Source organism: Monopterus albus, unplaced genomic scaffold (genome assembly GCF_001952655.1).
Source record: "Monopterus albus unplaced genomic scaffold, M_albus_1.0 scaffold172.1, whole genome shotgun sequence".
In the NCBI taxonomy this organism is placed as follows: Eukaryota; Metazoa; Chordata; class Actinopteri; order Synbranchiformes; family Synbranchidae; genus Monopterus; species Monopterus albus.
The window spans coordinates 2,574,781-2,599,075 of record NW_018128052.1 but is presented as its reverse complement, the minus strand read 5'-3'; the positions used below and the strand labels follow the sequence as shown (position 1 = coordinate 2,599,075).

The 24,295-nt window shown below is 41.8% G+C and overlaps 2 protein-coding genes and 1 long non-coding RNA gene across 3 annotated transcripts; 1 reads left to right on the top strand and 2 right to left on the bottom strand.

The window, feature by feature from the left end:
* Positions 1-2,046: 2,046 nt before the first annotated feature.
* Positions 2,047-4,076, top strand: ptger4c (prostaglandin E receptor 4 (subtype EP4) c). The gene is made up of 2 exons (XM_020616146.1): positions 2,047-2,976; positions 3,087-4,076. The coding sequence occupies exons 1-2, from the start codon at positions 2,125-2,127 to the stop codon at positions 3,666-3,668; spliced, it is 1,434 nt and encodes a 477-aa protein (XP_020471802.1). The 5' UTR covers positions 2,047-2,124; the 3' UTR covers positions 3,669-4,076.
* A 579-nt stretch (positions 4,077-4,655) lies between these two features.
* Positions 4,656-6,931, bottom strand: LOC109969258 (artemin-like). Its single transcript, XM_020615985.1, has 3 exons — positions 6,917-6,931; positions 6,556-6,769; positions 4,656-6,330 (listed from the first exon to the last, which is right to left on the bottom strand). Exons 1-3 carry the CDS (start codon positions 6,929-6,931, stop codon positions 5,840-5,842), a joined length of 720 nt encoding a protein of 239 aa, XP_020471641.1. The 3' UTR covers positions 4,656-5,839.
* Positions 6,932-8,613: 1,682 nt separating this feature from the next.
* LOC109969360 (uncharacterized) lies at positions 8,614-23,065 on the bottom strand. Its single transcript, XR_002276261.1, has 3 exons — positions 22,852-23,065; positions 21,549-21,909; positions 8,614-8,663 (listed from the first exon to the last, which is right to left on the bottom strand). It is a non-coding gene; the product is annotated as an uncharacterized LOC109969360 (long non-coding RNA).
* Positions 23,066-24,295: the final 1,230 nt, after the last annotated feature.

Genomic DNA, 24,295 nt, shown 5'->3' with positions numbered 1-24,295 from the left:
GATCAAACTACCCAAAGGTAGGTCATATAATTCAAATTTTGTTTCACCCCCATCAACTATTAGCCTATACAGATCTCGGGAATATAAGGGAGGACAAACTATCGCGACACCTGGAGCGAAATTTTCACAGCGCACGGATCAAGTATGTGGTGCTTCTCAGTTTGTCATAATTAGCACATCACAAAGAGGGGGCAGCTTGTTGCCACTGAGCACCGAGGGTCTGCCCTGTAGGCGCAGACCGAGACTGAGGCTCATTTAAGGAAGGCTGGTGGCATTTGGCTGGCATTTGAGTTAGCAGTTCTATTTTTAAAAAAACAATAACAATAATAATGTCATGTACCATTAAAGATGTTTCAAAACTCAACTCAGACTGCAGTTCAGCTTCTCCTCTGAGTTACTGAATTCTTAATGACGATTTCTCATGAATTTATAATATACCCATATAGACCGCTGGGACATTTATATTGCACGATTTATTAAGTAAACCCCACAGCAAAATGAAAAACATATGAAATGATTTTATACAAAATAATAGAGCTAATAAAACATATATCGGAAAAGAACCAATGGAGTAGCAGAGCGTGTGCACTGCAGGTCGTGATAAGACGCACAGTAATTTTACAGTTCACTGAGCGTCAGGTTCAAGTTCTCAGATAGTCAGAGGTTTATTGAGCTCTTTTCATTTATTTTAATGCATATGTTTACATGTACTATTTCAGTGCGACACTCTATCTATCTCCCCCTACCCACATCTTTCTTTTTTTAAACCATTTGTAGACCCTTCCACGTGAACCCGACCCTCCCAGACTGAGCACTCATTCACATTTAAAGATCACTGTTGAGCCGATTTGGAAATTAGGCACGACTCCAGGCACAGATATAAACAGGCCGGAGCTGAAAACAGTGAAAACAAAGCTTGGATCTACTTGAGTGACAACTCTATTAGATTTGTGTCAATTAGAAGTCGCTTTTTATTCGAGTTGTCAGCAGTGTTTTGTTCAGTGGGTGGATCTCTTCGACTCTTAAAACAATAAATCAAAAGCAAACGGCGAGATTGATTTACTTGACAAAAACAAAACAAAACAAAAACAAAAAGCAGCTGACAAATATCATTTTTAATATGTTCTTTCGTTGTCCTTAAACACTATGAGTCAGGAGTGCTGAGTTGTGCACTGGAAACAATTTGAAGGGAGGATTTGCTAAGGTTTTAAACACGTTACCAAATCACTTTTCAGGTGAAATGTCTGATGAATTAATGAATCGTTTCATGAATTGCCAAACTATCTAGATTGTGCCATCGATTGCAATGGGTTATCAGGAGCAGTTTGTGAGTTGGACCAGAGGGTTCACTGTCTCCTCGTCTCTCCTGCTGCTGGTTGGAGGCGCTGACCGTGGTGCTGAAGTCTGGATCTAATCCTCACCATTTCCATCTTTTTACTTTTAATCATATAAGGTTACAGTAGCCACGCTTATTAGTATAATTAACCTGTCCATCCTATTGATGCTCAGGTGGTTTCAGTCCTGGGTACCTGTGCCGGGTCACCACACTCACGCATCCATGGTAAAGTTGTTATACCCTATGTGGACGTCAAGCAAATGTAGGCAGTCACATAAAAAAGATGGACTTTGGAGAGTATTTCTGCACTGTAGTCTTTTTTTTAACCAGTGCTCTCCCGTCTTTCCTCCCAGTCTGTCGACAAACAGGACAAAGGAAAATTTTGACATTTCTGTGCTAATACCAGGGGTTGACATTTGGCTCTTTGGTTTATTTCTGACGCTAATAAATGGTGAGCAATGAAAAAAGTGTTGAATATTGAATCTCTGATTGCAGAACTGTGATCCTTGGTCATTGCGTTTACAGTGCGCGTCACTCTCCTGACATCAGCACACAGTTTAAATACCTACTTCTGGTGCGCCACTCCTTCTTGTGTGCGCACCAGAAGCCGCACACACACGGACAACAAAACAATCACTTAAATGTAAGACACTTATGCCTTTTAGGAACCAGGGTAGGCTATTTTATGAAGTAATTATGCAGTTGATGATAGTTTATTTTGAGTATAGCTCTACAGTACCAGAACAACTTTAATAAATAGAAGGGAAAGTTCCTGCACTTAAAAAAAAATGATCAACGCCACCGTTGCGATTGCAGAATTGGACACGAATGTTTCGGAGCTGCTGTCGGGTCTCTCTCTCAGCCGCAACCACAGTGCGCTCCGGCTGGAGTCCAAGTCTCTGGTTACGTCAGCCACAATGTTTGCTGTAGGAGTCCTGGGGAACCTCATCGCCATAGTTGTGCTGTGTATCTCCAAAAAGGAGCAGAAGGAAACCACTTTCTACACTCTGGTCTGCGGGATGGCCATCACGGATCTGTTGGGCACATGTTTCACTAGCCCGGTGGTGATTGCCACATACGTGGCCAGCCAATGGCCGGGAGGCGCACTGCTTTGCCACTTCTTCTCCTTTTCCATGCTGTTCTTTGGCTCAGCCGGGATGTCCATCCTGTGTGCAATGGCTGTGGAGCGATACTTGGCCATAAACCATGCGTATTTTTACTCCCAGCACATAGACCGGACAATGGCGCGCTTCGCGCTCCTAGTCACCTACCTGACTAACATTGTACTGTGCATTATGCCCAGTTTTGGCTTTGGGCAGCACGTCAGGCACTTTCCCGGGACTTGGTGCTTTCTGAACTGGAGGGCGATGGATCCAGTCGGAGCCTGCTACTCCTTCCTGTACGGCGGTGTGATGCTCTTGTTGATCGCAGTGACAGTTCTGTGTAACGTGGCTGTGTGCAGGTCGCTGGTGGGGATGAACCAGAGGACAGGAATAGTGAGGACTGAGTTGTCTGAGACGGGAGGCTCACGTCGCCGCTTCCCCCGGCTACCTTCGGTCACTTCAGCCGCGGAGATCCAAATGTTCTGGCTTCTGATCTTCATGACTATCGTTTTCCTGGTCTGCTCCATCCCTTTAGTGGTAAGAACAAGGGCTTATTTTAAGCACAAGTGACCAACAGGTCGTTATTGCTGTTTATTATATTTTATAACACTTATGTTAGACATTCTCCCTGTGTTTCTGCCTGACAGGTGCGAATCTTCGTTAACCAGCTCTATGACCCTGCCTATATTTCTGCTGGGGGCAAGCCTGATTACCGGAGCGACCTGGTGGCAATCCGCTTCGCTTCATTCAACCCTATATTAGACCCCTGGGTGTACATTTTGTGCCGGAAGAACCTGCTGCAAAAGGGTTGCGAGAAGCTGAAGAGGACAGTGGCCCGAGTTAATGACGGTCGTAGTGACAACATTGGCTGGGTAGGAGGTCAACACTCCCCTCCGTCTTTAAACAGCTGCACCAGTTACGCGTCAATACGCACAGACAGTTACAGGAACGACGTGGAACACCCGGTGTCCATCAAGAATAAGTCCTTCACAGACTTCGCGCTGAGACAAGCGTGGGATTACGACACCGCCCGGGTCAACTTTCATCCGTTCAGCGTCGACTCGAACGCGATCCTCGGCTGTGAGGAGGAAACAGTAGTTGTGTCCAAACAGGAAGCGGCGACGAACGCGTCCCCAGCGCCGCTCCTCTCCTCTCACGTTAGAAAGGTGGACATTGTCACCTGCACGTTCAGCACTCCAAGCTCCTGCCAGTCAGCAAAATGCCTTTGACGGACAATTTAGAAATATCACCAAGTCTGGAAGCTGCACAGCAATCTGGCAGGCCCACTTGATCTAATATAAGACTTCTGCTGAAAGACATTAGATGACGTCTGTAGAGATACTTTCCAAATGTGGAAATGTACACACTTAAGATCATACCCTATGGGTACCAATAAAGGGTGTGATATTCTGAGAGTCTACTGTATGAATCCATGTGCCAATTGCTATTTGTGTTAATCTACTGCGCTGTTGTTGCACTGTGTTTCACACTGCTAATGCATACATTTACATGCTGCCAATTTACTCTGTGGCATTTTACAGTGGTGCAAGACGCAGGACAAACTGACCGTAGACTTTTCAACCTTGTTAAATCTTGTTTTATATCGCACATTTGCATATATTGTTTTGATAGTTGTAAACAGCCAAAGTGAACATATTGCCCATTAAAAACATTTCTATTGCTGCTCTAAGCTATATGACCTGCAGTGTTTGCTGGATGTGTTGGTCGATCTGTGCAGAGAAATTAAGTGGCAATGAAGACAGCACTAGGATCAGTTTTACCCATTGTGCTGGCTACAGGAGAATCCCACTATCTTATAGTCACCGTCCTCAGCTGGCAGACAGATGGCAGGAGAGCTACACCGCTTTCAGTTCGAGCCGGACAACTGGATCACGTGGCCTTTGCACCAGCAGGTGGCGCTACAATATAAAAGGTCTCGAGTAAATTGAACTGGTAGAAAAAGGAAAAAGTGTTGATACTTTTCACATCAGAAATAATTATTGGGATGGACAAAACCCCAATGAAGTCAGAATGAAGGTGTCTAAGCAGTGAGGTAAACAATGATATCAAGATGTATACTTAAAAAACTTTATTCCCTTAAGAGGATAATGCCATACAAAAATAAAGGACACTATACAATAATAATAATAAAAATAATAATAACAACAACACATACATACTGGGAGTATGTAATTGAATTCAATTATGTGACCACTTTAAAATGAGAAATGTTGAGGTCCTGTACTACAAATATTTCAGTTGTTTGCTGTATATACAAACTAGACAAGTAAAACTGACATCGTTTCAATTACGCCAAGGAAAAGCCAATAATATTACTCAGAATCTGCTACAGAACTCAAGATCACCTGTCAGACTCAGTGAGGTGCGTTTGGGAAAAATAAAATAGTAGTGCACCACACTACTATTTGTAGTCAGTTTGTTTCTGATATCCACTATAAGTATTTGTTAAAAGTATGTCTTTGAATGGTGTTTTTATTTTTTAAATCCCTGAACTAATTTAAGAAATCTTCATTGTGTCTGCCCAGAATCAGCTGTTCAGCCCAGGTTCATGAGGTTTTTAATAAATGTGAAAATCAGCACCTTTAGGAGAGAAATGTACGCACTGGATACAAGTCAAAGTAAGTGTCAACATTAAGTCTGAATCTTGGCAATAAATAGATATTTATCTTCAATATAAAGTTTATAAAAACAGCTCTCATATAAAGCAATAATAAATAAATAGTTTATCAGAAATAAATATATTTTACTTTTATACAGTAATACATGAAGATGCATGGCATCTATTTGGCTGAGTTCACCTGAACATAGAAACGATACAATGTCCCCGTTTGCATGTGAAATAAAAAATATACTGAGTGTTTAAGAGCTTCACTATGAGTATCGTTTTTTTACAGTCTGAATGTGAATATAAACACAGTGTCAGTCCTTTAACTCTGTTGGTTCTTTATGTATCTTGAGCTTCAGCCTTCAGGTCTCAGCCATATAAAATCAAAACAATCTGTGTTCACATAAAGAGTTGCCTTTATGAGTAATAGCTAGTCTGTTATATCCTGCATAAGTTATCAGTTATTCCTGTGAAAACAATTTCTCCTTTGATGCGCGAACAATAAATCCAGACTGATTCCTCAATGACCTCCCACTCAGTCTCCAATTTTAACCTTCGCCCTCAAATCATCCAGCTGCACCCAGATCTCTTCTTCCTCAACTGGAAATACATGACAGAAAGCCAAAAGTGGCCTCCATCCCTTCCTTCGCTCTCGGTGAGTGGCAGCGCCCCCTCTGCCGGTTTTCCTATATCCGGGCTTTCCACCGTGAGGTTCTTGACGTATCTTTCCAGGATGGGTGACACTGCTGTCACCCTCTCCCCTTGTTCATTTCTTCAGCCCATACACATGCAGCTGGCAGCAGATAACGACTGGATGGTTCGCCACGTGGTCTGGGCGTCCATGAAGGAAACCGACTCATAGCGGTCGGGCCGGCAGCAGGGGTGGCTGCTGACCTTGCGCTTAGGCAGTGAGCCATTTTCCAGCAGTGTCTTCAGTGCCAGGTCGTAATTTGTTCGTGAAGACTGGCATGAGCCCACGCAGAACTTAAAGAGGACAATCTCATCTGAGTCAAATCCTAGGCCCAGGTCTCGAACCCTCATCTCTCTCTTCTCCACGCGGCAGTCCCTGCTGCTTTGATTTGGCTGTCTGTTTTTACCTTTGTTATGTCTTATTACTGTTCCTTCCTCCTTTTCTTTCCTCTTCCTCTTCTTCCTTTTCTTCGATGATCCCTTGGGTTGAGGTTCTATGGGGTCAGAGGAGCGTGGAGAGCGCCCCGCCCAGGGTCTACTGGGATGGTCATCCACCTCTTCCATTACAAAGGGATCTGAAATGGAGAGGTATGAGGAGTGTTACAGTTACAATGAAGGACAGCATTTATTCAGGATAATTCAAAATGCTATTGTAGAATCTACTATTTTACTCTACTTTAAGCAAAAATGACTTGTCACCCTTTAAACTGGATGTAGAAGTATTTAAATGACCTCGCCCTCTGTCTACTGTAATACTAGTGACGATGTACTTAAAGTCATTTTCCTAAGAACTTCAGTACCATATAGAGCATGCCAAGTAGAGTAAGGATCACTGTCGTCTTCCTGCTCCTCGTCCTTCACCACCTCTGGCAGCGTCACAGGACGTTCCCGCCCCTCCTGTCCTCCCAGTAGGCCCACAGCGTGGCCTGAGGGTGATCCCACACCCGCAGCACCGGCTTTAACATGAGCTCCTTCCGCCACAGGCAGCAGAGAGAGCAGCACCCAGAGCAGCATCTACAAGAGACAGATGACATGTGTGAGCTGGCAGAAGGGAGTCTGAGCAATTTGTTTAATTGGCTTCCTTGCGTGCTAAAAGTTGGCATAACAAACAGATAGAAGTGTGAATGCCTTTTAAAAAAAAAAAAAAAAAAAAAAAACAACCTGCCACTTGGCCATGAAAGCTAATTAATGCAACTTTCTGATTAACTGGAACTTTTTAAGTACTTTTATTAATTGGTTTTTCATAAAGCTACATTAATTAAATTCTGGCTACTTGTGGGCAGAGCATCAAGCTGTAAATTTTATAAAGTTCATATAACAAACACGTTAGCAAACAGTTGGCAATTTACACACCCAGTAGATGCATTACCATAAATGTTTTTCTTTTTCTTATATTAGCATTTATTTGGAGTTGCATTTTTGTTCACATGGAAAATGTGTTCACTTTACTTTTCATTCACTTTTGGTCTCCAGCAAATTTTGAGTTAAATGTCTGACTCTTAGCTGCTAAATGCTAAAATAAGATCACTGCTTAGGGCCTAACTTTGTCTGTCTGGTGCTTGTCACTGAATTTATTTAGCTCTCTGTTGGGGCTGAAAACGCTGCTGATAAAGTCATGAGCGAAACAAAACCGTTAAGTTTTATGGCATAAAATCAATAAAAAATGAGCTAAAACACTTTATAGAACAGAAAGGAACTGAAAAGTTGGGCAATTATTATCTGTGGTGACCATCTCCACGTTACACAGTCATTAGGTCCACTGTTAATGTTAGAAATAAGCTCAGCTTTAAGGAGAATTTTAATTACACATTTTACTCAGGTACTGTTTGAAAAACAGGGACACACAGATCTGCTGTTTGCTTCGAGCTCTTTTCTTTCAAGCTTGTACGCTGCGTTTAGCCAGAGTGTCATATTTAGCAATATGATTTTAGCATATTAATTTATTTAGCATATTTTAGCAGAACCAGAGTTTCAGTTTTTATCCTAAGCTAAGCTAACCAGCTGCAGGCTGTAGTTTCATATTTAGCATACAAACACGAAAGTGATATGAAACTTCTCATCAAGGCAAATATGCACATTTCCCAAATGTGGAACTATTCCTTTAGAATTTTGACGACATACTGTACTTAATAAACGGCTGAAAGGCAAGAAGTCCAGAGCGGCTTATAGATCTTCAAGGATGCTTACATACAAAGAAATGATGGCCACCATCACCAAATGCATTGAAAAGCCATATTTATATTAAACTGGTTACAACTATGATGCCATATGGATACTTTCATGGTCATACCACATAACAAAGCCAAGTAAGCAAAGTACTTCACAAACATAAAAACAAATAATAATGAAAATGAGACAGTAAAAAACGAGAAAAGTAAGAAAAATAAAATCAATAACACTCATTAGAATAATACAGTAAATCTCATCAAACATGATCTCACTTCAGTAATAACTGCTGTCTTTCCGACCTGGGTCAAGGTTTGTTTGCTGGATTATAACTTAGCAATGAAAGCCTCTGTGGTTTTATGGAAACCTCAGCTCCGAGCTATGTGGGGATTTCATTACTAATTTATACCTACACATATCTTATGATTTGGCTCCATACAGTGGAAATTAAGGAGAAGGAAAGTTATTTGCAGAGACAGTGATCTCATATACACGACCAGTCAAACGTTTTGGACACACTTTCCCGTTCATGTCAGTGGGAAAATGTGGCCGAACCTTTGAATGGTCAAACAACAGTAAATAAGAAGAGTGAGGAAAGACAGAGACAGAGTGGGAGAAGTTACAGAAGAGGGGAGGAAAGTTTCAGGGTGCTCTGTTGGCGGCAGCGTCGCTTTCTGACAAACCTTGGCCTTAGAAGTAAGCTCTTGTCTGTCCTTCCTCCACACACTCCATCTGGCCCCACCTGCACGGAAAGAGAAAAAGAGGGAGAGAGGTATGTAAGAACAAGAACAAGCCTCCACTCTGTCAACTTTCCTCCTTCTAGAACTCTCTTTGAAAAGGGTAACATAAACTAAAGGCACAACATGCGGGCAATATAATGTCTATACTCTCACAATTGTCCAGATTCTGTAAAACAAAACAAAAAACAGCCCGGCGGGCCCCTGAGCAAGCCAACGTGTCACATAAATCACATCCTTGTGTTTGTTACTGCTTGAGTAAAAGACCAGTGTTTGCTGCCAGCTAGCGTGGCTAGTGTTGGCTTGTCGGTTCATCCAGCCACAGTCCGGCAACAAAAGGCAGCATCTGCAATATACTCGTCAAAGGCATTCTTCAGGGTTATTCCTGTGGCAGAGGTACAAGCAGGGGGAGCCAGGCACAGCAAGAGCACGTTGTGGAGGTCGCAGACAAAAACCACAGAGATGCAGAGCAGGTGATAAGAAGTGTCACGGATGTTTATATATAGTACGTGTAGCGAGGGGGATTGTGCTGGCTCCGGAGTGCTCGTATCATGAGGTCACCAGGTTCCTTTGTGGCCCCCCACATGTGAAACTCAGCGGAGGTCAGAGCATCACGTACTTCAAAAACAGGAGGAGCACTCAGTTACACGTTCCTCATCTATCTATGCCTCAGTTCTACAAGAAAGGATTGCTACAGGTCAGGCTGTCACCAGTCAAAGGATACATCCTCTGGGGACACAGATGTCTGTACATAATTTTATGCCGATCAGTCCAATAGTTGAGTTTCAGTCTGGAACAAAGTGATGGACAGACCGTAAGACCAGCTCTGCCAGAGCTAAACTTGTAGTGAGTGTGGTTTTTGTCCACTATAGGAATCTCTTCATAGCCGTTATGAACAACATCCAAATGTTTTCATGTACTTATGTGAGTACTGTAAGACTGACTTAAAAATGATCCTGTCATCTCTTGATCATCTTTTTTTGAAACCATTTAGTCCAGTGGTTGCTAACCTGGTGATTTAAGTCAAGTAAAGTGATGTGTGAGGTGTGACCTCTCATCATAAGTCAAGTAAAGTGATGTGTGAGGTGCGACCTCTCATCACCAGCTGCAAAGCCTACAGCGTCTAATGATTGTGACCAACTCGACCAGACAGTGTCTTTATTTTTCCTTTGTCTTATTTGAATATGTGAAGTCTGAAGAGATAAAACATTCAAGTAATTCAGAGGATAAAAAGCTAAGACACACTGAAAGTAAAGACTGAGAAGTGCCCATCACAAGTTCTTAGAGCCCAGTAGAACATCTACAAATTGCTAGATTTGTCTATTAGTCATAAATCCACATATATGTATATGTATGAAGCTGAGAATGAATGTTAATTGTTAATCTCAGAAACTGACAAAATAGTGTCAGGGTTTGATCATTTTAAAGGATCTTCCTGAATAGACTGAGTTTGCCCAGTTATTTTGTAGATGTTCAAATTAGGCATTCTCAGAGCCTTTTAAGAACTTCTCATCCATGTATTCTAAATTTATAACAATATAAATTAAGGCAAAGCAACAAGTCCTCTCGCTTGAAAAGGTGGAATCAGCAATTGCTTGATAACTGGCTTAAAGAAGTATCAAAATTGGTGTTCATTCATTGCATTTAACAGATTCAAGGATTTCTGATGACCGAGAACACGCTCTGGAGGCTTTTGGTTCATAAATACAGGTAATTGTGATTTTTCTGTTGCTTTAGAGCAGCCTATACAACTCACTTTCCTTTGTCTTTCTTTTCTTTAATCACATTTGTATGCTCTGTCTTCTCTGCCTCTTCCCTATTTTACTTTTTTGTCTTGTAAAAATCTTTGTGACGTCTGTTTTGAAACAGCCTTTGTCTCGCAGATCCTTCCGTCATCTCTGAAACCACATCTGTCATCTCTAAAAGAGCTCTTGTACAACCTTCACAGTGAATTACAGCAATGCTGTGCGCCCTTAGTAATGTTTTCGAGCATGTACTGTTCTCGGATGTGCAGATCTTGCCGATATGAGGTGCATCATGTTTATTTAAAAGTCAAAAACAGTACCGACAGTTCTGCCTGTGCAGTGGAAGACTGACAAAAGGTTATGGATCACAGGTAACGATAACACCTGCTCATGCGTTTATGTGATCCTCCATGTTCCAGCTGTGCCGATCCAGCCAAAGGAAAGTGAAGCTGCAGAGAGTGGGAAAGGAAACAAGAGGGCAAGGAAACTCCTTGGCTCTACATCTCCCTCCATCTCTGAGATGATTTAAAACTTAACAGCAGAGTGGGGTGGGGGCTGGGGGGGCAACGGGGTCCTGATTCTGACTGGGTCTCAGGAGAGGTGCCATTCTGAGTCAGTAATGCCACAGCTGTGAGTGTTTAGCCCCTTCTAGATCAGCAAGCCGGGAGTCTGCATGGGCCTATATGCTGGTTCATTTCACCACAGCACTGTGGAGCTGTTTACAGCCCAACGCCTCCGGCCTTTGCAGGGGGATGAGGCGGGTGGGGGAGTTGACGGGTGAACAGAGGAGGAACAGAAGGAGCGACACACTGGTCCTGAAGAGCGCCAGACTGGCACAGGCCTGATGATGTTGTGTGCATGTACAGTTTCAGATCCCACACACAGCACATGTTTCTGTGTATTTAGAAAGCCAAACATGTTTCTTCCTTGTTTGGCTGATTAAAGGCTTTGGTTTGTCCATCAGGCTATGTGTCTACAGCAGGGAGAGCAAAGATCTTGTCACCTTCCATTTGCATTGTCCTCTGTGCTCAAGTTGTTGTTCACAGTTAGTTAGCAGGGTAAGCCCAAAAGCCAGATCCAGCTACTTTTTCCAGAACCTATGCTGCCATTCTGAGTTGCTGTTCCAAATACTATTTACAGTAAGTGCTCAGAGAGGATGTTGTTCTGGGGATATTTATGAAGTAAAAGGGTTCAGGTATCAGCTTTAAAAGAAAGGCTGCCAGCACAAAATTAACACTGAGCTGCAGCAGGATATTTAGAGAGTTTTTATTCATTATTTCCAGAATTTGGACCTTTATTCTTCCATCATCATCATCTGATATTAACTGGATGACTATTGCCTTAAAGCCACAATTAAGTACATATCTGGTCAAAACTGAGTTAAACAGGACAAGATTTTTTTTGACATCTGTTTTATCATACACAATTTACAGTACATGCTGCTGGAAGTGTTGTCTCCCTGCTGTACTAAACCCCCCACCCCACCCCACCCCACCCCACTATGTTCAGGCCTCTCTGGGCAGTGTTGTCAAAATTTTATGTTTAGAATTTGAATTACTGCTTGGTAGATTGTGAATTTTACACCAAGGATCAATACATCTTATGATTATACTGTATTTTGTTTTATTAACCTCATCCTGAAAAGTAGCTAGTAACTAAATGTATCAAATAAATGTAGTGGGTACAAACATTAGTGAAGTCAAAGTATGAAGTAGCAGAAAATGAAAATACTCAAGTAAAGTACAGATACCTCAAAACTGTACTGAAGTCCAGTACTTGAGTAAATATACTTAGTTACTTTCTACCTCTGCACTTAGGAACAACATCTCTTGAACTGAACTTGACTCTCCTCAGGGACAGGGCTGTGTTTTGTGTAACTAGCCATCCACCCTAACGCGGACTCTGTGCCTCAGTATACCTTTATATTTACCTCGACAGTTTATATACCTTACTCCTTTTCTCATGCAGCGTGGTCGCTAGATGTCACCAATTATACCATGTAAATGAGGCAGTAGCTAGATCTAATGACAACGGGGAGAAAAATTCCAAGTCAACTTGTCCTGTTACACGTTTGCTTATCTTAGGAGAGTAGCAGTAGTGCTCTACAGCCTCTGACTCCAGTGGAATTTCACAGGATTTGACATATTACAAGTAGTTCACTGAAGATGAGTTTTATTAGCTCACATGGACAAAATGGTTTTGAAGAATTCATACATGTATTGTTCATAGTGTGTTTTCCTTGTGTCCTGTAGATTGTTATCTAAATTTTTTTCTTCTGTAAATATGATAAAAAAAGGTTTCACAACTTTAGCTTCAAAACTTTTTTTCTTAAAGTCACTACAGTTACAGCTCTCTGCCTTTGTCAGGCCATATAAATATTGAAATAATTTTCTATTTATTACATTTAAAGATGTTACTAATTATTATTGCTATTTCCATCTATAAGTCACATAAAGGCAGAAGGGCAACATAACATAAATGTGTTTCAGATTAGTGACCTGTGTGCCTACTGTATACCGTTACACCCTCAGACCTGACTGGTTTCCACAGAGCCTCCATAACCCTCTCACCTTGTAAAAAAAGAAACCTCGGAGCTCTTCGTTGTTTTGCCTTCCTCTAAAAACCAAACATCTTTGATAACAACCTCCTATTAGAGACGTACTATGTACTCCGCTGTAAGCACATGCACATATGTGACATGTTCTGACCTCCAGCTTTAACCTGTCACTACTGTGGTGCCTGATTGCAGGAGCGAGGTTAAAAACAGTCCATTAAATCACCACTGGCTCAATAAAAGACACCTGCAATGTAAGAGGAGATGCAGGACAGAGAGACAGAACACCAGGAGAGCTGCATGATCACTACCAGACACTGAGCACACGTAGCATGGATCACCATGCTACAGCATACATGCATTCAGAGCAGTGTGAAAACTGGTTTTGTAGCTTTGCTTTAATCGTCCTCGCAGCATTCTGTTGACAGAGTTTTAATATCTTCAGTATACAAGAAGCTTCAGGACATAATGCCATGTCCTCAAATTACTGTATGTTTTGCTTTTTAATCTGTATTAAGTCCTTAATCTGCGATTGTCTGTGAATAAACTTAATTTAACTTAAAATGCTTTACTTTCATCTCCTCCTCCTGTTCCTCAGTTTAATCACACTTCATTTAAAGCTTCATACACATTAAATGTACGTGTCTTGTTAAATGTGTTCTCCTCCCCTTTCTGACAAACTATTTCACTCTTTCTATTTCACAGTTAATGACAGCATGACTTAACTATGCAAGGCAGCCACAAAGTCAAAGGAGAAACACGAGGAGGAGCAATATAGAGAAAAAGGTCATTAAAAAAATCACATGATAAGAGTAAGGAGACTTAAAACCGGGGTAAAGAAAATGAGAAAAAATATTATTGAGATGTCCGAAAGCAGAGATAAGGTGAACACAGGACCACATGGGAGCGCAGAAGGAGCGCAGGCTGAAGTGCGGTCAGTCTGTAATCCCATAATCCCTGGCAGGCAGGCAGGATGTAATTGCTCGTTAGTGCCAGTTTCCACTCTGAAGCCTGTCACAGCTGGAAAACCACTGAGCGCCTCCAAAATGAGAAACAGATAGCAGTTCCCATGCCTCTTTCCAGATAGGCTTCCCCCCCCCCTCACCGAAACACACACATGTGCACATACGCTGGCAAGCACACACTCTGTCTTTCTGTTGATCCTTTCTCTCGTAATCCTTCAAACCACCAAAACACACAAGATACACACTGTCTGCCAGTTTCTCGGTCGAGCACACACACACACACACACACAGGGGGCAGGGATAATCAGAGGTGTGGACATTACAGGGCCCGAAGGAAGACGGCGAAGAGAGGAGTAAATCTGTATGATCTCACCCTCCCACTGGACGGGTGAGGAACATCTGGGTATAGAGGTGTCTGACACCCAGTAACAGACAGACAAGCATGAGGGAGAAACACGTAGGGAGGGAAACTCTGGTGGGCTGAGAGGAATCATGTGTCATGAGAGACCAGTGGTAAATTACACGGGCCAGAGCGATCTGCATTTGATTCTAACAACCACCATCAGGACGGTGGAGACAGGTGCTAGTCACTGACGTTTTGGTACTGAATAGTCAGTTAAGTGAGTACTGAAAAAACTAATCATTGGTTAGAAACCGTTTTCACAATCAGACTCAAATTATATAATATATTTAAGCGCATAGATTTATATTCTTTTCTTTGATGCAATAATAAAAGATAGTATTTCTTTGTTTACTCTCATTCTAGTGAAAGTATGATGGTTTTTATTTTTTTATTGCAAGAATTTTAACCCTATAAAACCATTTGTATCATATTTGATACATGAGGTTTCTGAGCAAAGAAAATCGCCAAAAAAAAGAAATAATGGAAATAATCTAAATAATATGGCACCTCTATTCCTGTATGCTTGGACTGTCTATGCATATATCGCTAATAAAAAAAATGTGAATCTTAATTTTCATTTCATGAATTATATTTTGGATTTTGTTAAAAGGTTTAATAAACATCTCAGTTCCAAAAAATTAGAATGTTCTGGCTATTTTTTTGATATGTTGGGCTTTACAGGGTTAAAGCTGCTGCACTCAATATATTTACATCAACTAGGGATTAAATGATCATGTGTAATGTGTAACATCACTTGCAATGCCAGACCCACAGATAATCACTGAGCTGTACCCATCCCCTTCAGTTCCACTGAGGTTTTTAGCATCTTCAAGCAAATTGTTTTGGTTTTACAACTTGTAACTTTACTGTTTTGTGTTACTCATAGCTCTTATTATTGTTTTTGGCCTCAACAGGATGCCGTTTTCAGCACACACACACACACAAGCTATAGCAAACCTGCTGTAAACTACCTTCCAGCTCTGAAAGGCAGACAGACACAGTTAGCAGCTAGCTAACATTATGGAGCATAAAGAGCCAGATCGTTCCCTCAGGTGACGATGAATATTGGACTCATGTTTGTCAGATGGACAGAAAAATGAATGCTTATATTGCTATTTATTATATATATATATATATATCTCCCATCTTGTGCAGGGTTAGCCACTGGTGAACAGTACATCTTTCCAGCTTTGGCTTTAGGGTTGGACAACATAGCCTGGTCTTCATTAGAAGAATCTTTTAGTAACGTATTGTGTTCCTAATGATAAAGCTTGGTGATTAGTGATTTTCCTCACTGACCCTGCAGCCTTCTCTCCCCACCAAAGAGAAGCGCTACAGAGAAACATGTCTAATAGTTTTTAGCAGGACACATGAGCTGCAGCCCCGATGGCATTATTATAACAGAGAGCAAAAAGAGCTGCTGTCATCCTCCTGACTCCAGCAAAGGTAATTCCTTCTCAGTGTGAAGCAGAAAGCTGATGCAGCACTAGAGCACATGAGAGGAAGCCAACAAATACTGTACAGTATATTACCGGAATATCCAGGTACAAAACCAACTGGAGTCAAGAGCATAAAATGACAACAGCTTTTAACAATATTACCAGTATCATGGTATGGTATGATATGATCTTGGTTCTGTTGAGTTAGGTAATGTCTCAGACATTCCCCTGATGTTTTCAACTAAAAACTCTCACTCTTCCTTTTCTATTTACATGCTTCTGTTCTTTCACATTATCAACCCCTGCCAGGATTTCTGGCTTCCCTTTCATCATATGACTGTTTCCATCAATCTCTTAATATCATTTCATTAGGAGAAATACAAATTAGATATATTCATCCTCCCAGAAGTCCCAAACATACTGTAACTGGTTTAAGTTGCCGGTGTGACTTAGATTGGCTGACTCCAGTGGGGAGGAAAAATCATGTAAAAACAAATATGGAATAAAACAAAACCACTCAGATGGATGACTTGCCAATATCTATTGATTTATATGAAAAAAAAACAAGTAATGTGTTGCAGCATAAACAACAATTAAAGAAAACACTGGGCTTATGTAATTGTATGTAACCTTTGTCATAATTTATAATGGTTATGACAACACACTCACCACGGTAATTATCCGGGAACACGGAGATTTTGCTTCAAAAAAGTCCCATGGGAAAAGAAACAGTCAGCCTCACAAACTTTGATAAGCCAACAGTCCAACTAGATTATTTTAACCACTTCATTTGGAGGAAAAATCAAACTCAGCACACCTGAAATGTTGATAATAATTTACTATTGAAAAAAAAAACACTCCAGCAGGTCAGTCTGTAAATGATGCTTAAAGAATTGTCACCCAGCTTCATAGTTAGATGCACAAGGTCTTTTAGAGTCTATTTTGGGTTGGGGGCCCACAATTTTAATATTATGTTTAATTCTCAATGCAACTGGCAGTTTTCAGTAAAGAAAATCTCTGATAAAGCCCATGTGCCCTACCTGCTGAGCTCCAAACAGCAAAGTTAGCAGCTAGCTAGTGAATATACTGCAGGATTTAGCAGCTACAGGCGCTAATATCTCCTTTAGGAGTTTGTGGCGATAAGAGCTAAAAGAAGAACGAACGCTTGGACTTACATTATCCCTTTGGACACAAACAGGACTGAATGAATCCTGATGTTGCCTCACATCTGGAGGACATGGCAACTGACAGGCTTTTTCTCTTTAACAGTGTCACTATGTTCCCAGATCTCACCAATTAAATGGATGAATGAATGGAAGATGTCACTAGCAACAGGAAAGATGGCCACAGCTATGACAATAAGGCAAAGTTCTAATCAAACACATTAATCTTGCAATACATCACCAAAAAAGTGCATCAGCTTTTGAAACAGCAAAGCAACGACAGAGAAAGGTTTCAAGTACAACTGGGATGTGGAATGAAGCTTCTGCAGGATTTTCCACATCAGCTGCAACTCCCATGATGTACAATGGCCTCAACCAGATTAAGCATGCAGGGTCACTGGAAAGTTTAACTAATGTGCCATTAGCGCTAATTACCCACCTAGCGACTGTTACCCACAATGGAACAGCATCTTGTGATTCGATCAGGTAAATTAGACAGGACACCATCATCCATTGCACTGGGCCCATTTTCCCCATAAGCGCTGAGATAAAGACAGCCTGCTGATGCGACACATCTGTGTCCTCACCATTCCGTTCTCCTTCACTTCATTTCTCACTAAAGCAGTTTCCCCAACGTCCCTGACCCTAATAACCCAAATTCCTGCCTGATTAAGTTGGTTTTAAAAGGAAGCCACACAGAGAGTGGCTGGGTGAGCCTCACCTTAAATGGGAACACATTTTAGCCATGTTGGAGTGAAGATTGGAGGGTAGGGTTTCACTTCCCCGTGTTTGTGAGGTCGGCAGAGCTTAAAAAGGCCGCAAGTGAGACAGAGGGAAAGAATGGAAAAGGATGAGGAGCAGATAAAAACACACACACGCGCATTTAACACAAAGAAATCAAAGTTTGTCTTTCTTTCTTTTTCCGCTTAAATTGTCTTCAGCACAATCTGACATTTCCACTAAAACCGACTTTACACACACACATATGCACACAGAACCCCTCACCTTTCATACACAACTGCACACACAACCTGAAATCCCCATTGTGACCTTTTCCTGCTCCCATCTCATGTTGTTATTTCTCTAAATTAAGCTCAAGCTAAGCCCGAGAGTAGCATTCTGAAAAGTGGGTATCAGTGACACACACACAGCCATTGTTAGTGTGACTAGTGTCTGGGTGAACCAGCGCTCTCCAAAGTGTTTCCGTGTCGCCCGCTTGCGCCCCAGACAGACTGGGTTTAATGACCTGGCCTGATGGTTCAAAGCAGGCCTTAGACGCTTTGATTAATGAATCTGACCTGCTAATTTCAGAAGAATACAGCTGATTGTATAAAAAAAAAAAACACTCTCTCAGACAAACACTGTGCGGAGCTAGTTAACATTCTTCTGTATTTTGAGAAAAAGTTATTTTAAGGAGGGAGATTTTCTGATAAGGACAGGCGTTTGCTTTATGTTTCATCAGCATCTCCAAAAGTATTAACTGCTGCCTTGTTCTAAATAATTTAAGATGATTGAACTTGAAGACGCCAAAGAACTCAGCAACAACAAAACAATTCAAGATCAGAGAAAAGGAATAATTCCCCCAGTGTACTACAAGATTGTCCAGCGCTACAAAAGCAAGGACCCAGAAAACAGAAGCAGTATGGGAAGCATTTGTCTGAATACATCTAACAAATTGAAATTCCTTTTTGTCAGATCATGCCTCCTTCAATTTTCCCTGAAGGAATCACTGTGGTTCGCTGCATTCTTTAAGCACTTCCAGATTGAAGTTGCCCTGTGGCACTTCAGGTTGCATAATCAATCTCTCTCACTGCACTCTCTCTCCATTAGCGGCGGGACAAAACAACCAGAGTAACATTACACACCGAGTCAGAGACCCAGCTGAGGACAAGGCTCCGTGCGCAGAGCACACATCCATCTTTTATTGACAGAATTCGACTCATTTGAAAGGACTGTGCCCTAGTTTAACAGTCCACTATGTTTAACTGTGTCAGTGCTGCTGGGGAAGGAGCAAAGAGCTCTAGTCTGTCGTTGAACTGAAACTTGTCATCGTGTTCAAAGGGGCATTTTATGTAGCTTATAGTTCCATTCTTAGCAATAAATCTGTTCCTTTAGCCTTTGGATTAAAGTCCCTTCAACTTTCTTTTGTGTCAGGAATCTTTTTAGTGAGTACTTTAGCTTTACTTTAGAGTACTTTAACTTTATATATACATATATATATATATATATATATACATATATATATATATATATTCTAGAAAATGACAGATCACACATTTATAATACAATTATTGATGAAATAAATATTATAATGAAATTCGTTAAAGAAATCCATGCTAAGCAGAATAAATCACGCAGTAAAAACACACCTTAATAAATGTTGACTGTATAGTGTGTTGTTTACAAAATTTTAAATAATGTAATTAGCATTCTTAAAAATCTCATGCCACACATACTGATTGAACCAGTCCTGAGCTGAGCTAACAGACACTTTGGGTTAGTTTGCTTTTCTAACAGTGACACAGGACAAAGAAGAAAAAAAACACATCTAAGGTGCCTTTAAGCCTTGCTAAGAAAATAATATTACTTCATAGAACATTATATGGTAGTACATTTTCAGTAAAATAAATTTTTTAAAAACATGGATGAAGTGTTTCTTCTCATTCTAGCTGTGAATACTAATGTACAGTACAGAGTCAGGTAGGCTCACAGAGAAAATGTTTCTACCTTATCCTTTGGGTGCAGCGTTTCCGTATAAACGTTGTATGGGTGACATTGCTGGCTAACACTTAGCCTTAATGCCTTGTAATGACTTAATAGCAAGTCTAACTCAGGAAAACGAGAGTAAGAATCCTGATCCTGAAACTGCATCATGTTGTGCAACAGGATGCAGTTTCAGACCAAGAAAGTCAAGAGTGAGTGTGAATTAGTTTAAAAAAAAAAGTCATGGTCTACAAAAACAGAGAGGCTGTATCCTCGATATGTACCAAGGTTCTTAAATGAAACACACAATAGCAAAGTTGGAGGTATCAGGCTCTGCATCTGAAAACTTAGTGAGCAGTGAAAAAAACTGGGAGAGGAAGACAAACTGTGACAGCCTGGTCCGAGTACATTAATGAGGATGCTTTTATATAAATAGATAGCAATAATGACAACTTATTTTGTTGTTTTAATTGTGTTTAACTGACTCTCTGTGCATTTGAGGAACAACACAGAAGAGCACCAGAGCAAGAAGGAGTTAAATCCATAGCGCCAACAAACAGCGTGCTAGTTCTCGTAAAGCCACATGCTCATTAAAACAAACCAGACCACACATCAGGAGGCTGCCGGTTAAAAGAACATGTCGGCCTGCAGTACCTGACCTTCTGCGAGGCTGCTGATCTTGTGACCTTTGACTGGAGGAAGCAAAAGCTGCGGCAGCGTGACGGGGGGTGAGAGATGCCTCAAGCAGGCGTGATACTCTTGTGTCCAGCCTGAGTACAAACCTGAGGCTTTAAAAGGCACGGGCAAAGAAAAACGAAGTTGGCTCACAACATGATTTCCCACATGTTACAGTCATTTAATTTGGAGGGGTGGGGGTGTTTGGGTTGTGTGTGATGTCGCAGGTGATGCCAAAGCTCTCTCTCACACAAAGTACAACAGCTTTGAGGTGCAGAGAAGAGGGGGAGAAAAAAATGAAACACCAAAGACATCAACTCTGAACATCTGAGGCCTGCCATCGTCCAACTGAGCCTCATCTGTGTACAAGTCTGACATGAGTCAGTCGGTCATTGAGTCAGTGAGTAAGTATGAAAGTTCAGATACAAATGTGAGTCAGTGACACATCACATATTTACTTTTACAGCTCTGAATGGACAAATCTTAACAAGCTGCGCAGCTTGGAAAGTAGCTGAAACTGGGAGTGTGGCATGGAAAAATAATGCTGAGAGATATCCTGAAACAGCATCTCTGAAACATCCAACACAGAAATGTGTTTGACTTCAAGTAGCTCCAAACACCTGAAGCTTAAAAGGCTTCATCTGCCCATAAACCAATTAAAGACGGTACAGAGGAGGGAACTGGACACAGCTGTGAGCCTGGTTGTGTGCGTGTATGTGTGGTGTGATATTTAGATTTGCCGCCCACCACAAAACAGGGTCGCGCTGCAAGACTTCCTAACTGCCACCGTTTCAATTCAGACACACACACACACACACACACACGTAACAGCACAGTATTCTGACTTTGATATTTCTCCACAGTTCACTCACCTTCTCGCACCTTGTAAACACTGCTGACCGTAAACTATCAAACTTCAGGGAACAACCATCCTCCTCCCACGGTGCATTTCAAAAATACTCACAGTAAACACTAAATTAAATCCCGGTCACAGTGACCCTAAAAGTTGGAGAAGCCCAAACTAGATGGCAGGTGCCTGCAGGGGGGTTTGGAGCTCAGCAAAAGCCACCGATGTGTCGTCAAACACGAAAACAAGAGTCCAAGTTTGCTTTTACGGCGACATTACGCATAAACATAATCACAAGATATAACGGCATTGCTTTAAATGATAAAATATCCAGCAGCGTTCTTCTAAATGACATTGTTTTAAATCACTATTAACAGAATCTGAATGGCGCCTTACCAACTGTCTTGCGCGCAATCATCTGCTTCAAGTGCGCGCAGGAGAGGACAAGAGAGCCGCTTCTTTCAGGCTGGGTGCAGCTCATGTTTTTGGCAATCCATACGCTGCGATGTGTCATGTTTTACACCTCACTGTCACGGTAACCTGGAAGTGTTCAGAGCAGACTGTCTCCTCTGAGACTGAAGCAAACATGAAGGATCCATCTAAAAGCCGCTCAGCTTCAACGCCAGAGGCGCCTCCTCCTCGTTTTTTATGCGGCCAAAATCCTTTTTTCTCTGGCCGGTGTCCTGTCACGGATCCACGCAGAGTCTCAGCACCATGAAGAAGAACAGAGGGCGGAGGATGGAGGCGGACTGTTAACCTGCGTACAAAATATTATCAAATTAAATGTCACGTATTACAATGGCTTTAAAGATTAACCAACGATTGAGACTGTTTTTCCACATAAAAAACAATTTTCGAAATCAATTATTTTAGAAAACGAGCTTCTTCGCCGTCAAATCAAAAGTCAATCTCTGCATCTGTCACCTCCTATGTCATTTCAAGACACTTGTTTCTAAATACTGGAATAAGAAACAGCTGAAAACAAGCGAAAAGCATCTTTGAACTCAGAATAAAAAACAAAATGACTTAAGTTTGACATTTTGCAGACGGCAGATGGTTCAGGTGAAGGAAAACAAACTTTACAGCTGCCTGGCGCATGCAGGGTAACGCCTGTATAAAATCTAATTAGACAGGAGTCCGTGACATAAGCAAACCAACACAGTGAACGGCTGAGAACAGACAAACAGAATTGTAAAATAAATAAAAAAAAATAAACAATGTCCCCAATTTGCTGCTCGTGCCGTGTCTCTGCTGACTCACATCCAACCATCGTTTAATAAAATGAAGCCAGTTTTTCAGGCACAACTCCCCTTTCCTTGCCTTCAGTAACCTGTTCAGTCTTGCCTTCAAATAGCTTGTATGGTTAATGTGTAAAAAAATACCGCGGGAAAATTTCTCACAACATGTTCTGTGTCTCTTTAAAGTGAAGTCAAGGTCGATTCTGTTTCAAAACGTCCAAGGAGAGACTGCGCGGTTCCTTAACTTGGGACGAAGTAACAGCAAAAGTCTTTTCTTCTTTTACGTGTCAGCTGGTCTTGAACGGATTAGAATGTGAAAGTCGAACTGGGAAAAAAAAACGCTGCTCTGTCGGTCAAAATATTACATGAACACACAATGTCCATGCGTCACGCCTTTGCGCAGCTATAGCCAGCGACTCCAAGCAAGTACCTCTTCTGTGTATGTTTCTAAACTCTCTTACTTTGGACTAGGATATCCAGGTTGTCAAAGACCGTGCCTCTCTGATGTCTTCTCATGAGTTTGTTACACAGCTACTAAACAACGTCTGCAATGCCCCGCAGGACTGGAGGCTATGCGTAAAAACAGCGCGCCGCTCTGCCTGTCAGAGACTGTGAAAAGGGAGCGCGGTGGCCGCTGTACAAAGTGCTGTGATTTTTTTCTTCCCCATCCACATAGCTCAGATGTCTTTGTGTTCCTGTGCTGGGAAGAGGGAGAGAGGGAGGGGAGAGACTGTCATACAGGGACGGGTCATGGAGCATTTACGGAAAAGAGTTCCACCGGAATAATCTATCAAGCGACATTTTTAGGCCTGTGTTTACACTCCTGGAGTCACAAATACTCATGTTTCAATGGTTTCTACTTGTAGGTGAACACACAGACAGTGCATGCATGGAGAGACACGCGCATGGACGGAGTGTAAGAAAAAGGGACCCTGATCACATGCAGGTAAAAGGCCCCCACTCTGCAGCTCTGTGGTAATTTCAGGTCTCTTTATTGTCTTTTATGTCTCTGTGTTTTCGTTTTGCCCACTGACCCCTAGGAACCCTGGACCTGTGCACAGTAAGCACGCATCTGTAATCCCTTCAGGCACACATGCACAATTGAATGCATGCACCTGTAGGCCTGAATTCTGTAAACACACACTCAAGCATTTTTTCCACCCTGCTTTGTGTGTTTTCCTGGGCTGGTCTCTGTTTCACCTGCTGTCATGCACACACCACAGAGCCCTCCTCACTGCGCTGCAAACCAAAGGCCTCCACCTTCTGAGTTTGTCCCGTTCTGTCCTGCCACCCCACTCTACCCACCCATTCTCCAACACATGGGAAGGCCTCCCAGCTGAGACACTCCCTGCAGGGCAAACACTGAGGCCCGCCAAGCACAAAGGCTGGGTAAACAGCTCCTAGACTCTCCTCTCTGGGCCCACTCTTCACACTGAGGCAGAGACAACTACAGGGAGGATCCTTGTCTCTGCCACCGTGCTATTAATAGTAGCGACCAACAAGACAACAATGCATACAGCTGAGGTGCATGACATGGTGGAATGTTCTGTACTGTCAGATAATAAGGATGAGCTCAGTAACAACAGGAGGGAAGAGAAACCTGCTAGGATTATATTTGTGACTGGTTGATATCCAAGATGAGTGAACAATGGCAAACAACATTTCAGAAAACTTTCTTCCCCTGTTTTTACTCTTTGAAACACACATGAAACTGACTGGTCTACCAAATCATGCTCTTAGAAATTTGAGATAATCTCCAGATTGAAAAAATGTCCTCAATAAAACAAATCACTGTGTAAACTCTAAGGCAGCAGACAGGCAGCAGAGTTATAGCAGAGGACAGCACAAATTTAAGAGGTGTGTGTGCTTTCTATAAATGCGTGGATATCATCCATCACAGTGAGC